Source organism: Physella acuta, unplaced genomic scaffold (assembly GCF_028476545.2).
Source record: "Physella acuta isolate Inbredline_101_S28 unplaced genomic scaffold, ASM2847654v3 ptg000306l, whole genome shotgun sequence".
NCBI classification, from domain to species: Eukaryota; Metazoa; Mollusca; class Gastropoda; family Physidae; genus Physella; species Physella acuta.
This window is the reverse complement of record NW_026731825.1, coordinates 565,986-585,046: the sequence shown is the minus strand read 5'-3', so window position 1 is coordinate 585,046 and position 19,061 is coordinate 565,986. Positions and strand designations below refer to the sequence as shown.

Genomic DNA, 19,061 nt, shown 5'->3' with positions numbered 1-19,061 from the left:
ATATTTTGCGATATGCTGCCAACTATGTGTGATTCATTATATTAGGAGTTTATCTGCAGATGTTCACTAAAGATGACACATATGAAAAAAAAAACAATGGCCTCTAAATAAAACTGGAGAGAATACACACGTTCAAACTAAAAACACATCAAACGATATCAAACAAAAATGTATCGAATAAAATAAACATTTACTATGTGCTGTCTTTGCATAGCTACAAACACTATTATGATGAAAATACAATTCAAAATATGCAAATATTCTATACATTAATATTATTTTCTAAATTAGAATTAATCGAAAACAAATTTAGAACCCTTGTGCCAAGACATTAGTTAAAAAAAACGCCAACATTTTGTATGTAGAAAATTGTTGGCAGCACCAGCGCGCGAAAATAACGTTTCCCACTGGTATCGTCTTACATGAACCGAGCAAAACAACACGTGCATCAAGATAAGAATGTGGGGATCTACGTTCTACACTCATAGCTTGTCCTTGAGATGTTAGTTTTTTAGCGTGTGAGCAGGTAAACAAAATTATATAACTTACTTTTTGTTTCACCCCGCATCAAGTAGGGCAGATGGTTTCAGTCATGAGAACTTTAAAAATACGGTAAAACTGCTAACATAAAGTAATCGTGCCATCAAGATTAATCTAAATTTAATTGTTAAAAAATATCTGGCAAATGTAATAGTGCAATTATTTAACACAATCAGAATCTGGACGTGAGTCATGTAATTTGAATTGTAACCTAGGGGCTAGTCATGTGACCAGCAAATGAAATGTGAAGTTGAATAATGTGACCAGATTCTAAGATGTGGGGGTGACCTTCACCCAAGATTTTCTGGTGAGTCATGTGATAATTTTTCTGATATGTGGGGTGGGCCATTATATCAGTATATTATTTATGGTGAGGAGTATTATGACTAGCATCTGGGATAGTTTTTAAACAAAATTAAATTATATAAAAAATATGAGAAAGAATAACATCCTACACAAAATATATGTTGCTCAGCTTTTTTCATGTGAGATTTCGTTATAACTGTATAATTCATAAGACAACAATTACTAATGCAACACATAGAGAAGATGAAAATGTTTATTTTACTTTTGCAAATCCAAACTACAATTATAGCCCTTTAGTTAATTGTATCTCATTCGTGCGTTTAATAAAATGTTAATAAAACCGAATATATATTTAAACAATTAATATTGTGTGTTTGTAAGATTGTTTCAGTATCAACATCGAACACCAAGTGAAGGTTTACTGAAATTTGTTGGGTTATTTCTAATATCTTCGGGTAAAAAAAGTATTTATTTTTTCTAAATATCAAACTATGAATGATTAGTATCATAATGAATTCAGTAGGCATGAACAACTATAAAAATTTTATTTTTTATTTTTTTATTTTTATTTGCATCTTTGTAGAATGCGTATAGAGAAAGTATTGTGATCGTGCACAAAAATAACTAGAAATTTTGACAGTTTTCACCGTTTTACACCTCAGTCCTGCATCACATCCAAAGTATAGAGGACGTATTTAAATCGGGCAAAAATTATGATTCCAGATATATCAAAATGTTGGCGTTTTATGCGTAATAAAAGTAGGAAAAACTGGACTATGCAATTCTGTCCGTATGTATGTGTGTATGTCAACACGATAATTTGAGTACCATTACATATAGTTTGATGAAATTTCATACATAAGTATTGTATCAAATTTGTAGTTCTGTTTCAACTTTTCCACGATTTCCGATAACCGGAAAAGGAACTTATTCTACTTCCAATTTTTAATATGCTTATAACCTGAGTACTATTTCATATAGATAGACGAAATTTCAGTTTTAAGTAGAATATATCTAATACTAAGCCTTCTGTCAAATTTTGAGTAATTTCCGTTGAGCTGAAGTGGTAATTTACGTTATTTCCGATTTCTAAAAATAAACGCATATACATTTATAAAGTACTAATAATATTCCGCACTTTTGTACACATGCTCATTTTTGCTCACTTGGTGTGCAATTCTTTTTTCTACGAGATTCTATTCTATTTTAAAAAGGTTAAGTAATTATAAATGAATTAAAAATCCTTTCTATATCGTTATGTGCTTACATCCAATAGTTTTATAAAAGAATATTCGAGAAAATTTAGGGGAGATCACTCCCGTTTTTTTTTTTCGTTTGGATATAGACACAACTGTTTGAAATAACTACATAAAATCAACGTAATCTCTTAGTCTAAGTGACACTAACACATTTTCTTGTTATATTTTCATATTCTATATTTTTTAAATAGATTTTGAGAACCACTTTTGTTATTGGGGAAGATTTAAAAAAAAATATTTTGACACAAATTCTTACTGTAGGGTCAGGGATTGTCTTGACATGTTCACACTCGTATGTCTGTTATGTAAATCTCAAGGCCAACACTTTGGTGATATAATGTAGACAGCTGAGCTCTTATCTTAATGCTTTTTTGTTTTTACTCGTTGCATATCACGTGATAATTGTGTGAAGCTGAGTTCTCACACGCAGGCAGATTTCTTTAAAAAAAAATATCTCGGTGTATTCAAGTCCAGTGGTTCTCAAAATGTCACTGGTTAACTTTTTATTTACATCGGTTGTATTGTGGTATTATGACCTACCCCAGGTTACTAACTCATCTTAAAACTACTTCTTTGTGTGTCATGGTTTTTTTTTAGGTAAGATACATTTTTAGAGGTAAAACCTTCTGCCTTATAGGTAGTTATACTTTAATTTTCTTTTTTTTAAATCTCCCTTGTCGCAATGATTCTTCTTAGTGTCTACGTTTATAATGAGCTAATTGACTTACATACATACAACACGGCAATGTCTAAATGTTTTAAATAATACTACAACAATACCATACAATACGGTCGTCCTTTCATTTAGCTCCAAACATTATTCAGGGCCTGTTCAAACATTTTTCACTTGTCATGTTTATCATTACACCACAAACCCTCGTCCCTAGCCGCTACTAACAAAAAGCTTCTCACAATCGTTAATTTCAGCTTTTATACTTGCATTAGACCTGGGTATAGCAATACATAATAAATGGGGGTAACTACACAACAAGGTTTATTCAACTCTTACACGCCTCTCCTGTACGTTCTAGACTATTCTAACCTATTCTAATCTAACCTACAAATTACCTGTAACAACCTAGAAATTTCTTTTATAAAATAAAAGACGTGCTTTAAATATGTAGCCATTTTATTTGATTTGAGATCCGCTAACTATATTTACGATTCAGCATATTTTTTGTGGAAATTCGGAGTAAGCGATTCCCACACGTTTTTATAAACAAGTGTAAACGACTTTTCTTTGTCTTTAACGAAACTTTGTGGTATAAATAGACGGCGATTTCCTCACAAGAAAACAGAAGCAGCGGTTTAGAGAAGTCTCCAGTTCGTGTGATACAGAACTACACAACTCTACAATGTCTTCTATTTTATTGACGGCTCTGTTGTTTGTAAATATCATGTTCACCTGTGGTAAGTACATTTGTATATAACTGCAACGCAAATGTGATGGAGATATTTAGTTTTAATTATCTGTGTATTTTTTTAGGTAACAATTGTTTGCTTTTATTTCCACTTATACGAAGTATAGAGGAAGTATTGTAATCGTGCAAAAAATCGAAATCGATATTTTCACGAATCTTGACGTTTTACTACCCTAGTCGGACAAACATAGTTTTGCAAATTTATTTGTGTATGTGTGCATGTGTGTATGTGTGTATGTGTGTATGTGTGTATGTGTGTATGTATGTATGTGTGTATGTGTGTATGTGTGTATGTGTGTATGTGTGCATGTGTGTATGTGTGTATGTGTGTATGTGTGTATGTGTGTATGTGTGTATGTGTGTATGTGTGTATGTGTGTATGTGTGTATGTGTGTATGTGTGTATGTGTGTATGTGTGTATGTGTGTATGTGTGTATGTGTGTATGTGTGTATGTGTGTATGTGTGTATGTGTGTATGTGTGTATGTGTGTATGCGTGTATGCGTGTATGTGTGTATGTGTGTATGTGTGTATGTGTGTATGTGTGTATGTGTGTATGTAATTTAAAACAATTCTATAGGTTTTATCAGTATTTTAGTTAACCATCTTGTTTAAAAAATTCATACGACAATAACAGTTGAATGTTTCAAAATTAAGCTTAACATGTATTGTCTACTTTCAAATTATTTTTTGTGTGTGAATGCCTAATACTTAAGCCCGTAAAAACAAGTTAGGATTCTAGATTTAAATAAAAAATTATTATCATTTAATTTTTGTTTTTAAAATCCCACGTTTTCTGATTGAATTAAAAAGTAGAAAATAAATGCTATACATCACAATAATGCAAGCGATCACTCTACTATAAGCGATCGCAAACTGCGTGCGCATTATGACAAAAAATGAAACACGTGAAAGTAAAAGAAAATCATGGCGCCCCACAAGACAAGCATACACTAGTACAAACATACACTTATATGAAAATACAATATTCCGAATAATCACTTGTGCACATTCATATATATATATATATATATATATATATATATATATATATATATATATATATATATATATATACACACTATTTTTAAAAATCCTATCAGTATTCTTACACAATTTCTAATCTAAAACCCTATTAATATTCTTTTAAATTGAAAATAACACAAGATTGACACCAGGTTATTTCTGTAAAAATAAAAATAAATGTATGTCTTTAAACTAAAACATTGCTTCAACTTAAAGATGTTAAACATCAATTACTCCCCGGACATTCCCCTCCGACATTACCCCCTGAGAAGGTTAGGGTTACGGCTAGGGGTAGGGCTGAGGCTAGGGCTAGGGGTAGGGCTGAGGCTAGGGCTAGGGCTAGGGGTAGGGGTAGGGGTAGGGCTAGGGCTAGGGCTAGGGCTAGGGCTAGGGCTAGGGCTAGGGCTAGGGCTAGGGCTAGGGCTAGGGCTAGGGCTAGGGCTAGGGCTAGGGCTAGGGCTAGGGCTAGGGCTAGGGCTAGGGCTAGGGCTAGGGCTAGGGCTAGGGCTAGGGCTAGGGCTAGGGCTAGGGCTAGGGCTAGGGCTAGGGCTAGGGCTAGGGCTAGGGCTAGGGCTAGGGCTAGGGCTAGGGCTAGGGCTAGGGCTAGGGCTAGGGCTAGGGCTAGGGCTAGAGATATGGAATAGGGCTAGGGCTAGGGCTAGGGCTAGGTTTAGAGATAGGGCTAGGGCTAGGGCTAGGGCTAGGGCTAGGGCTAGGGCTAGGGCTAGGGCTAGGGCTAGGGCTAGGGCTAGGGCTAGGGCTAGGGCTAGGGCTAGGGCTAGGGCTAGGGCTAGGGCTAGGGCTAGGGCTAGGGCTAGGGCTAGGGCTAGGGCTAGGGCTAGGGCTAGGGCTAGGGCTAGGGCTAGGGCTAGGGCTAGGGCTAGGGCTAGGGCTAGGGCTAGGGCTAGAGATATGGAATAGGGCTAGGGCTAGGGCTAGGGCTAGGTTTAGAGATAGGGCTAGGGCTAGGGCTAGGGCTAGGGCTAGGGCTAGGGCTAGGGCTAGGGCTAGGGCTAGGGCTAGGGCTAGGGCTAGGGCTAGGGCTAGGGCTAGGGCTAGGGCTAGGGCTAGGGCTAGGGCTAGGGCTAGAGATATGGAATAGGGCTAGGGCTAGGGCTAGGGCTAAGGCTAGGTTTAGAGATACGGATAGGGCTATGGCTAGGGTTGATTTTGGTTTTGTGTTACGTTTTAGGCTTCGGCAGATGCTTTGGTTTGGTCTTTTTCTTAAAGTTTAGGAATAAGATAGTTTATAGTTATTTACTTCTAGGTAGGATTCTAACTAGATGGGGTAGGGGTAATTCCCCGGTAGGGGGTGGGGTGGAATTAACAGGGTGGTAATTGACATGGGGGTAATTTCTCCGGGGGTAAATACGGGAGGGGGGGGGGGGGCAGAATGTCCTAGGGGGTAATATTCGGGGGAAAGTAATGTCCTGTAGCCATTGAGCCTGATCTGACCGTATGCATTATGTTATCTTAAATAATACGCCTACTTGGTAATAAGCAATAGTGTTTAAAACATATAATACATCTTGAACTCATCGATATTATTTTCTTTTAATTTTAATCCAAATGTAACGGCAAGTACAAATGTATATTTCAAACTAATATAAAAACATATTCTTTAAAACATCACGTGAGGTGTATGCCTATATGTATTTGTTTGTCATGTCTATTTTTTGTATGTTGATGAAAATGCATTCCAAGTGTTATGTATCTCTAAGAATGAATCTTTCTTCAACTTATACTAGAAAGTATTACCTAGTGCCAAGAACGGGAAAAAAATTATGATGAATAGTAGTACATGATACTTTATTAAATTAAATTATACTAAACTTCAAGTACTCTAATACTAACCTCTCTTTTGCCAGTAATACATGTCCCCAAAATTTTCTGCAGATTAGACTAAGCATATTTTATTAAGGAAATAAAAAACGACAAATACACTCAATTAGTACAGTATACTGCCAATACAAACTTAACATTAAATAACATAATAAACACCCTTTACCTAATTATACTGTTAGACCATTTGCATATTATACATATTATAAATGTTATGACATTTGATTTATTTTTGCGTTACAGTACGTAAAATGTGATTGTTAGTTAATTAATTTGTTCTGCCATACTTGTGGTCGAGTGTAAAATATTTTGGATGTTACACTTATGTGAATATTGCTCATTCTCAAAAGAGGATGTGTCCTGAAACCCTTCGCGATACATTTCCACGAAACGGTTAAGTCCTGCTTCACCATCCGCAATGAGGTCACATCCTCTACACTCAAACTATTTAAACGGCAATGACTGCTTCATCTTTGCTTGTGTAATAAATTGCAGCAAGCATAGCGGAATACTTTCTTTTATTTAACTCGAAGTTATTTTTGTTATAAAAAGGTCAAAATGATCTTTCTTCTGAGCTTGATGATCATTGCAAAATTAGCTCGGATCAATGGTAAAGTAGTAAATATGTTTTTCTTGCCTATCGCACAATACTTGATGTATATAATGTTCTGTTATTCTTTAATAGTTTGTTACATCTAAAATTGCCATTGACTTGCACCTTAATGTAATATACTATAACATACAAACATCTATTCAGGGCTTGACATGTCATTAGAGAGAGAACACTACACAGTGGCAAAATATTTATTTTGTGCCAAGTTATATTGTGTGGAGAATACTGTAATTTCGGCATATGGAGGAATAGTTTGGTCTACACTACGCCGAGCCGTCTAGCGCGCTATTGTTTTTAAATGCTAAACTATAAATGTAACTATAACACAGTTCATTCCTAAATGGTGTGCCCCCCCCCCCCGCATTGCAGAGTCTGGCGGCACTGAAAATTGGGAGGTAGGTGGTTGTTAGAAATATCGACATATTTAGGGCTTTGCAACAGAATAGTTAGCCTTTTCCTCTACATTTCCTTGATGTTGGTTTATCTTCTATATATTCTTCTCTAAATCCTGTCTCCAATTAAATCTATGCGGATTTTTTTCCACAATGGGTTCCTTCTAGGTCCTGATAGTTGATGCCAAATATTTGTTTAAAGAGTATTCACTCCTTTGGAATAATAATAAATAATTTACACCTCCTTTTGAATCAGTTTCTGTATTGTGTAACTCTAGTGTTCTTCTTTGATGATGGTTTTCATCAAGCTTCTTTTAAATCTGTTCTTCAGGCGAGTATACATCAAATATTTTGTTCATGCATGCATGCATTGTATTTTTATTTTAGTTATCCAAGTTATTGCTCTATGCAAACGTTTAGGCTTGATCATTTTAGTTTTAACTTGACAGTCAGTTTTCTCTATCTCAAGACGTTTTCATATGGCTAAAAGCTTCTCTTGCCTTTCCAATTCTGGCTTTTTTTGTCTGCACCTCTTCGAGCTATATTTTTATTGTTTGTCCTGCCTTGGTCGTGGCAGATTTTATGTTTTAGATATTTTTATCTTTCAGTCATATAGGAGAGATTTTTTTCTTTTTTTCCAAACGATTCTGTTTTTCTCCCTATAAACTTGCCTTTAGAGTTGTAGATATTTTGGTTGCTTTTTTTCATATTGTAATTATTATTGCTTGGATGTGATAAGACGAGATATTCTACAAAGTCTTTGTCACCAAATTGTTATCAGTGAGTCCGTGGTATATACTTTCTTTTTTACTCTGTTGCAATTCTCATGATCCAATCTATGGCAAGATGGAACAACGCTAGCGACAATAGTCAACCAGTCTCATTCTTAACTTTATCTTTTTTTATACGAAACTCTACACTTTAATTCCGTGTAAGACTATGCATTTCTTTGATACGTTGCTCAATTATATCTGAGTATCATAACAGCTTATGTGCCTTTCAACAAACACTGTTGTTTATTTACTCGTGAGAGCTCTACTCCGTTGAGCGGTTTTTATCAACATACCATATTTTATCAACATACCATATTTTATCAACATACCATATTTTATCAACATACCATATTTTATCAACATATCATATTTTATCAACATACCATATTTTATCAACATACCATATTTCATCAACATACCATATTTTATCAACATACCATATTTTATCAACATACCATATTTTATCAACATATCATATTTTATCAACATACCATGTTGCAGATGACCAGCCTCACAATATTTTAAGACTATCTAAGATGTTATTAAATGCAGCGTTTAAACTTTATTTTGGAAATTTTACACACGGTTTACTTACATTCATAAAGCGAGGAAGAGCATATTGCTGAAAACGCTCTCACTTCATTGACTGATGTCATTGAAATAGGTTAACTCTACTGCACTATTGACCGTTAGGATCGAAAAACGGTTAATGGTTGTGCTTTTACAGTAAAACTAACGAAAAAAAAAAGAATTCCCTTAAAATTACTGCATCGAAGAGCTATAAGTACACGATTGATCAAATATATTATATAATTAATGGACCTTTTACAATCGATCAGCATATTATAATACCTGCAACGTAATAGCATAAACTGCGTTTGATAACGGAACATCCTTAGTATATTGTTAACATGTCAGTATTATAAAGTACGAGCCGGCCCGCGGCATAACATACGCTGACACTGAAAATATTTCTTTAAAACACTATAAGTAGCTCGTTAAGGACCATACCCCCCCCCCCTTTCTCCCCCCCCCCCCAACGTTTAAAATCGTCTCAAACTAATTTATCTGCCCCTAATAGCCGTCACTAAACCAAACTCCACGAAGGTAAACATAACGTGAACCACAGCTCACTAAGACCATGTAGGGGTGGGGATGGTAGGGAGCGCATTTACAGCTTGTTTTCTAGCGTCTCCCAGAAGAGAATTATATATATACGAGCCGGCCCGCGGCATAACATACGCCACTATTTAGTTGTTGTTTTTTCTACTTTTCAGTAATTCATAATTTGTGAATTCGACAGTACCAACGCTGACACTGAAAATATTTATTTAAAACACTATAAGTAGCTCGTTAAGGACCATAACCCCCCCCCCCCTTCCTTCCCCTTCCTTCCTTCCTTCCTTCCTTCCTTCCTCCCCCCCCCCCCACGTTTAAAAATCATTTCAAACTAAATTATCTTCCCCTAATAACCGTCACGAAACCCAACTCCACGAAGGTAAACATAGCGTGAACCACAGCTCACTAAGATCATGTAGGGGTGGGGATGGTATGGAGCGCGCTTGCAGCTTGTTTTCTAACGGCTCGCAGAAGAGAATTATATATACGAGCCGACCGCGCTGCGTATCATACGCCGCTATTTAGTTTTTTTTTTCTACTTTTCAGTAATTTATAATTTGTGAATTCGACAGTACCAATGCTGCCACTGAAAATATTTGCTTAAAAACACTAAACCCCCCTTCCCCCCCCCCACGTGAAAGCAGCCTCCTCTTAGTTACCTCCTCTAAGTTTAAAATCGTTTCAAACTAAAGTATCTGCCTCTAATAGGCGTCACCAAACCCGTCTCTATGATTGTAAAATGTAAACAGCGTGAACCACAGCTCACCAGACCATGTGAGAGGGTGGGGGTGGTAGCGGTAGAGAGGAAGAGAGGGGTCTGTAAGGCGCGCTTGCAGCTTGTTTTCTAACGGCTCCCAGAAGAGAATTATATATATAGATAGATAGATAGATTACACGTATAATGTGTGTATATATTGAAGTTGTAATAATTTATAAGATGCTCCAGAGATGTAAAGATGAAGTACGTGATGTGACCGTTTAAACGTTACAATATAGGCAGACTCGTTTTATGTTGCCAGAAATATTTTTTGTCTCAAGCTGACAGAAATGTTGAGCTGTCTCACAGTGCTGAGAAGCAGTGTAGAACATATATGTGTCATCGATCTTTTGTCTATTGGAATTAAAACAAGATACATGCCTTTACAATGGGATACATGTTTTTTTTAAAACTTATACTTATATAAAATAAACCAGGAGTGATCTCCCCTAAACTTTCTCGAATATTCTTATATCAAATAACAGGGGATGGGAACTCGGGCTATAGACATGATTTTTAATCCATTTTAAATACTTAAAGTTTTAAAAATAGAATAAAATCTCGTAGACAAATTAATTGCACACCAAGTGAACGCCAAATAAAAAAGTGCATAATACTGCGCAATATTATTAGTACTCTAAAAATTATTTACATTTGTTTTTTGAGAAATCGGAAGTAGCGTAAATTACTACTTCCGGTCAACGGAAAGTACTCAAAATTTAAAAAAAAAGGTAGAGAATTAGATCTTTTACTTACATGTGAAAATTCATTTATCTATCTGAAATAGTACTCAAGTTATAGGCTTTTGAAAATTCAAACTAGGAAAAGTACCACTTCCAGTTATAGGAAATCGCTCAAAAGTTGATACGGATCTACGATTACTTATATATGAAATTTCATCAACCTAGCTGTAACGGTACTTAAGTTATCGTGTTTACACACGGACACACACACACAGACAGACAGACACACAGACATACGGACAAGATTGCAAAATTATATTTTTCCGTATCAGTGAGGTGTAAAACGTCGAGATTTGTAAAATCTCGATTTTTTTTGCACGATTACAAGACTTTCTCTATACTTCGTATATACGAGAAAGTAAAAATAACTTAACGGTGAAAAAAACCCTTTTCAAACAAACACGTAAACATGATTATAATGGGATGGAATTTACTGCTTATTGTTTCTCAATTTAAAGCCAACTTAACCATATTTTATGCTTACAAGTTTTTATAAAATACTTATATATTTTCAGGACTTGACATTTCATTGAAAAGAGAATACTATATGGAGGGTAGAGATTTATTCTGTCCCAACTTACAGTGTGTGGAGAGCACAAGAGAAGATAATGAAATCTCAGCTCTTGTCAACATGTCAGTCTATAGGATCAGTGAATTAGAGGGAAAGATTATGTTGGCGTCTGTATCAGAATCAGATTCAAGAGTTCGAGATTATAAAGTAGCTGGATCAAAAGTTGATGGGAAGTTTTCAAAGGTATCCGGAGAGCTGACTGTGTCATTTACAAAACCTTCTGATTGTTTTAGTACAGTGTTTGGATGTGATGTGTATTACACAAACAGAAGGGGTCTCATTGAGAAGAAAGAAAATAAAACCAAACCTGTTGTCCAAGAAAATCGTAAGCCGCTGATGTTGATGTCCTTAGAGGCTAAAACTCCAGAGTTTGATAAAACAATTGATAGAATGTCTGAGTTTCTAAAAACATTTAAATATTCTGATCCGTTAAACAGTGCTGACTTGAAGATGAATTTACAGTTTTTAACAGATGACAAAAATTCTAACCTTAGTTATCATAAAACAGAATTAACTAAGGAGAAGAATGATGAAACCTTAGTTAACCTTACCAATGCGATGGAAAGTAGATTAAATAGCTTGTTATCTGCCCAAGGATCTACAATTCAGAGACTTGAAAATCAAATGAACAACGTTGTTAACAGATTGAACACCTTAAATAACACAAATCAAGAGCTCACGCATTTGAAATACAACTTAACTGAAAACTTACTAAAATCAAATCAACAGATAGAAGCAAATAATACAAAACTTCAAATGCAAATTAGGTCGGTACAAAATGTAACAAGTCTATACAGTGTTTTACAAAAGCAACTGGAGAAACTGAACTACAGTGTGGTTAATGTGTCTTTCGATGTTCAGAGGTTGTCTCAAAAATCAAATGAAAGTGAAACTCTAACAAAAATCTTGCAAGATTACAAAAACGTTTTACTAACTTTGACTAAAGAAATGATTCAAAATAGCACAGCGATATTGGAACAACGTCAAAATATAAGCATTCAACAACTGGGTGAAACAAACAAATTTCTGTCAGAGACACAGTCAGAGACACTGAGTGATTTAAAAACAGCTGTATCACTACTAAACAATACTGACATCGATATACACGCCAGTATGGAAGAGATGAACAGCACTATTCAAAACATGATTACTAAATCAGATCTAATTAGTGTCCTAGTCAGTAGGTTACATGGTGACCCTGTTCTCAACGGAAGTGAACACGTAAGTTTAATAGAATGTGTTTATCATCTTACTCCGCTTACTCCCAATTTGGTTTTTTCCAGTTCAGCCATTACATATGACAATGCTCCCAAGAAGTTTAAATTTAAAGTATTTTACGCAGGCATGGCATGTTTTCGCATTAGACTTACAACAATACAATGCGTCAAATGTAGAAAAACTAAAATGTTTGTTATTAAATTTTTATATTTTTTTATGTATTCAGATAATATTCTGACAAATGTTAGCTGGTGATTTTTTTAAAAAAAAGATTGCAAAATCAATAACTGTTTATAAAAGTTGGATTTAGTAGAATGTCTTTAAAATACGTAACATCACCACTTTTCTCGAAAGCTGAAGCTGTGCCAGGAGCGCACATGTTCATAAAGTAGTTCCTTGTCTCGACAATGTTTAGTAAAATAAACGAGATATTAAATTGACTATCTTTGGCAAACATTTTTAACACATACTTACATACTTACATATATTTCTGTGAATATATTTATACTTAATCATACATAAACACGCACAAACATATCTATATGTATGTATGTATACACATATGCATGTGTATGTATATATTCTTCGTGGTTGTGTCGGTATCTAGTGCTTTGAATAAACATATTTGTTTTCAATTAATTTCGTTTGAACTAATAATAAATACAAATATGCTACTTTTTTCTCCAGTTAAAATGTACCAAAATGAACGATCGTATTTTAGTGGACATGACGTTTACTGGAGTAGATGTTAACAGAACATTGTGTGATAACAAGACTGACGGTGGAGGATGGATTATTATACAGGTTGTTTTTTTTTTGTCATTTAAAACATTCTTAGACATTTACCAATATAGCTTTTTTCCTACATTTTTTTTCTAACAGTTTTGTTGTATTTATACCATTGAAAACACCTGTATAATATAAAATGATAGACAACGTTAATGTTGAGAGTGAATTTATTTTGAAGATTGTTCTCGGATAAAAATATGTTTGTGATGTATGTATACAATTTGGGATTTACTTATAAATCAAATCAACTTACGTATGTTTACCACTGCCGTTATTTTATACATAAACTTTTTTTATTTCTTAAATATTTTCATTTATATTAACATAAATATTCTTTAGAATCAATTAAATGAAATTGCTTAAAACTTTATTTTAGCATTGTCATTACTTCTTACAGAGACGTATCAAAGGTGATGTGAACTTTACAAGAACTTGGAACGATTATAAAAACGGATTTGGTTCAACATCTGGAGACTTTTGGATCGGAAATAGTGTAATTTCAAAATTGACAGATTTGGTAAGGAAATAATGTCTGCTTAAAAACTGAATTGTGTACCAAAAAAAAATAACGAAGTAATACTTATTAATGTGTTTAAGGGGACTGTGTTAAAGTGATTGTACCATACACGCACTGCACTATGTAGATGTTTTCACTTTAATTCTAATTGTTAAAAAGTCACTTTATTCGATACTTGTATACACTAGCTTGTTAGTTTACTTATAATATAACGGTTTCACAACAACATGGGGACGGAGTGTTCTAGCGGTAGAGAGCTGGACTGCTAACCCGAAAGTCTCGAGTTCGAATCCGGGTTAAAGTTAGTAGACCGTCCCTGAGTCCGAACAACTCTGATGGGTACCTAATGATAGGGAAAGTATAGGCGGCTGGGCATAGTGCTGACCACACTATCTCTTCAAATGCCGAGGTCACAGAAATAATATCGTCAGATTTGAAAGGGAAACTTTACTTTTACTTTCACAAAAACATGGGGTCTTTTCATCATTAAAATTTCAATTTGATCATAGCTGTTTCAACTTGATTTTTTAAATTAACGAAGTATTTACTTTAAAATTAGTACTAAGGTGTTGTGATCAAGAAACTCGGAAGCTAAGAGTTACATATATATTACCCAACCGTAAACCTTATACATTCGAGGTTGTAAACGAGTTTAGTATTAAGCCGCCGTAGAGGTTGTATACTGATCGAGAAAAAAAAATACGATGGTCTTTTAGACACGCTCTGAATAGCTACAAAAATGTAGGCTACAGCTTGACCTAGATGCATTGCTGAGGTGTAGGTAAAATAAATAAATAAAATTCAAGAATTGGACGATGAAGATATATGACACATGTGAGCGGAAGAATGTATTGAATCTGGCTAAAACTGTTAATGGGCTGTTGAAAAAGGGGATAAATAGATGGATGGATAATATAAGCTGCAAATGTGGAGATACGTAGTGAATGCAAAGTCTTGAAATTTCTGCTATTAATATAGCATACAATTGTTTACAGTTACTAATACATTCAGTTTGATAATTTTATTTAATCTTCATATCGATTGGACTGTGCGTCTGGTGTACACATGTCACTGAAATGCACATTTTAATCATCAGTCATGGCATTGACTATTTAAAATACATTTAAATGGACCTAGATTAAGTAACATGCTATTTTAATGGCGAATGCATAGTAATGTATTTCGTTGAGTTTTTTAAATTTTAGAAAACAATAGCTAACTAACGAAACAAATACTATACATCTTCAATTAATATGACGAAGGTGCATTTACTGCACATGCAGTATGTTAATAGATGAATAAATTAACAAAGCGTGTTTTTATTTTTATAGGGAAAAAAGCTAAGTGTCTTGATCCGTTGATTTCAGAAGTGTTTATTAGATAAACGATATACAGATTAGTAAGATATTTTTAGAAAGGGTAACACAGCTTATATTATAAAGATCGTGGTTATGTAACGAACATTAAAGAATAGTGTAATGCAGTCAGCAGGATATTTTCCGCCGGTCATTTCTTCCTCTACCGGTTTTATCAACAGTTCTATTCCACACCCTCCCGCCTGCCCTCACCTTTATTATATTAACTCCATTACACAACATACATATAGAGATACAAATAAGATACGTTGTAAGATTTAGAATTAGGGCTATTGAGCTTATCAAAAGAAGGAAAAGTACATAAGTTATATATATTGTAAGGGAAGATGGGTTTACTAACTGCGAGCGTGTTACAACGGCAGGCAAAGTAAGGAGATTAATGAAAAGGAGGGAGTTCTAGAAAAGCCATACGTAAATTGAATATAAATTGTATTTCTTGTAAGAGAATATATTTTTAATTTGCAATGCTAGCAGGCAATAGATAATGTAATATTTCCTTTCTCAACAGTCGTCTTTTGTTTTAATGATGGGATAGATACAGGAACTATCAAAATAAGTTTACTCAATATTTTCTTTTTACATAGAAAGTTTCAAGCAACGTGTGTTTTATTGTAATAATGTGTTTTGGAAAATTGTATATTGTTTATAGATTTTCGTTACGTTTTTAATCAATATGTATACTTATCATATAGTATAAAGGGATCAATACTTACAATATTTCAAGCACAATGCAATATCTAAATATTTCTAATTTTTTGTCTATCACAGGGTTATAATGAACTCAGATTTGACATGAAGTATAAAGGTACAGACTACTACGCCGTGTACAGAGGTTTTAAGGTAGAAAATGAAGCAGCAAAGTATAAGATGAACTTTACGTCATTCAGTGATGGGAATGTTGAAGACTCGTTTAAATATCACAACGGCATGAAGTTTACAACCATTGACTCTGATAACGATGAGTGGTCAGATGGCAACTGTGCTGTAGACAGGAGAGGTGGTTGGTGGTATGAGGGTTGTCACGATGTTAACGTCAACGGTGAATGGGCGAGTCGTGTTGTTATTAAAGGAATTCATTGGGCTAGCATTACAGCCAGGACTGACTCTCTAGACTTTGTTGAGATGAAACTTCGTCAAATGTAAACAACCCGAAAACAATGCTATGGTAAAAAATGGATATACCGTTATCAAATTATTTATATAATCTTCAGAAACATAAACAACGTATCATATATTAAAATAAATAGATGTAAACATTTAACTAAGGCAATATTTTCTTTATGGAGAGTCTACATAATGAGTTTAAAATTAACGAACATTAAACCAAACATTTTATTTTAAAAATTGATTTTTAAAACCACAACAGATTTTGTTTGGCTATTATGATGTAATAAAGCCATGCATACACTCATCTGGAATTGAAATTCCTCATAGATTGACTGTGTGTGTGTTAGCCATTAAAACAGAAAAAAAACCGACTATGATGGTGTCATTTATTTCTTGCATATTCATAACTAGTAGTGTAGTTGTCATCTACCACTATATCTTTAATTAGACATTCACTCGGATCGTGTGAAGTTCAACTCCAATAACGTGTGTAATTTTTGTGCACTTTTTTTCAATAACGTTTTTTCGCATAGTTTTTCGAAAGATGTATAAATGCCATCCAAAATCACATAAAGTAGATAGTAACTGTTAGTTTGGGATCTGTAAAGCTTTGTATTATAAATGTGAAAATTAGGCGGTCATACAGTAGAATAAAATTAGATTATTTAAGTAAATCCTTTGTTTAAGTAGTTAATATTTTATCTAGTGTATCTCATATCTAGCATGTTTGTTTATTAAGAAATCTCTAGTATCACATATAAGTACATATTTGTACAAAATAAAAATTTAATTCTGAATATGTTTGTATTACTGAAATTGGAATATTCTTTTATTATCGTTTTCAAGGTATATAACCATGTTCTCACAAATTAAGTGAGTAATTTTAATTGTTATCTCCCGTTAACAATTTAGTGTCGTTTGTGTTCCATACCATAGGCTAGAGAAATTTCCAATTACCTAATTTTATAATTGTATTTGTTTAGTATGTTTACATGGACACAATTAACGGAAAGCAATTATATGCATTTATATACATCTTTATTATAACGTGCACTTAATTTTTATATCAAGCCTTCCTTTGTGTAGTTTAAGGAATTGTTTGGTTTATATATTTGGTTTATATATTTACAAATACATCCGTTTATACAACTTATGGTTAATGTGTTATTTCATATTTTTTGTTTTTTTTTTTGGTTTGTTGTTTGAACACATACTAAAATCTTCTGAATTATTAAACATATAATAACTGTCGTTATTTTTTAATGTGATGAAGGCAATGAGGACCAAGGCTAATTGTAGTGCGTAAATGAGTCCACACAGCTACGATGGTACTTTACTTACGTTATGGAACGTACACAATGACCAAGTTTTTCCTACTCATGTCGAGATTACAGAAACGTGTGAACTCTATATAATTGTACTGATATTAATTTGTGATCCTAGGATAAATCAATAACTTTATTAAGTTAATGTTTCCATTTCTATCAGGATTTTGTCATGCAAGATACAACTGCTGATGTGGTCTGTAAATCCTGTAAGCTTGTCAGTTCCTCTAACGTGAATGTTTTCAGTAGTAAGCTTGTCAGTTCCTCTAACGTGAATGTTTTCAATACAGGTCAGACCTTCCGACACCAGACCACTGCTGACAAGATTTTACCGTAATGTTATTTTTGGTATTAGTTCGAGTATTAGCATTATTTTTTTATCTCTGGTCCTAGCTAAAAGTTGATTTTAGCATCGCGCTTTATTACTTTTCTGAATTCCCGTTAACATGTTAGATGGTGAATAATGAGCTTCAAACTGTAATGTTCGTGTGTTAGAATTGAGAGATTAGCTTGCAATCTGAAGACGTGTGTATGTGCGTGTTCCCAGAGTATTGCTGCCATCAAAGACATTTGTATGTGTGTGTTCCCAGAGTATTGCTGCCATCAAAGACATTTGTATGTGTGTGTTCCCAGAGTATTGCTGCCATTAAAGACATTTGCAGGCTGTCACGGTAGGGGGAGCGTGACTGGGTAAAATGGGATACGAAGGTTCTATACGGCGTCAAACGTACAGACAAGGGGAGGCTACTGGAGAAATATTTGTGGCACAGCCTAAATGTAAACCACTCAAGGCGATAGATTCCTGGTCTAGATCTTTCGAGTTTACCTGTTCTAGAAGTTGAGCGCTCGAGTAGAAAATGTACCGCTGGATATCCAGTGTTTTTCTAACTAATCTAAGATGGATTTAAAAATGAATTTATTAATCCTTACACATGAGAATATAAAAAATTAAGCCCAAACCTTTGCTGAGATTTAAAACAAAAGTATGAAAAAGCTGGAAAAAAAGAGCAAGTACAATATGAAGCACACATAAAATCAATGAGGAATTTGATAATGAAAGCATTAGATCTGAACTATTCAGACACTTAAAAGCTAATGGTATCGATGTTTTAGTAAATAAATTGCTAGGAACTAAGATATCTATCCTAAAAAAAAGAGACCAAGTAAGTTTTAATTATTATCAAATGATATCTTCAAGATTCCACTAAAGGAAATTGAACTTTTAATTTTCAATTTTTTTTACTACACACACGATTAAACGGAGAAAACATTTTGATTAAAGAAAAATCCTTTATTATTTAGACCTATACTAAACTGTTTTCAAGTAGGTGTGATATTAAAGGGGATATGACTGCGTCTAAAATTTGA

The 19,061-nt window shown here is 34.1% G+C and overlaps 1 protein-coding gene across 1 annotated transcript in view; it reads left to right on the top strand.

The window, feature by feature from the left end:
* LOC131939979 (angiopoietin-2-like) overlaps positions 1-17,512 on the top strand; it is a 71,203-nt gene extending 53,691 nt beyond the window's left edge. Inside the window, exons 3-5 of the mRNA XM_059298505.1 lie at positions 13,267-13,383; positions 13,766-13,885; positions 16,030-17,512. Of these exons, the coding sequence (XP_059154488.1) occupies positions 13,267-13,383; positions 13,766-13,885; positions 16,030-16,404 (612 nt within the window). The 3' untranslated portion in view covers positions 16,405-17,512. The remainder of the gene's footprint in view (positions 1-13,266; positions 13,384-13,765; positions 13,886-16,029) is intronic.
* The last annotated feature ends 1,549 nt before the right edge of the window (positions 17,513-19,061 follow it).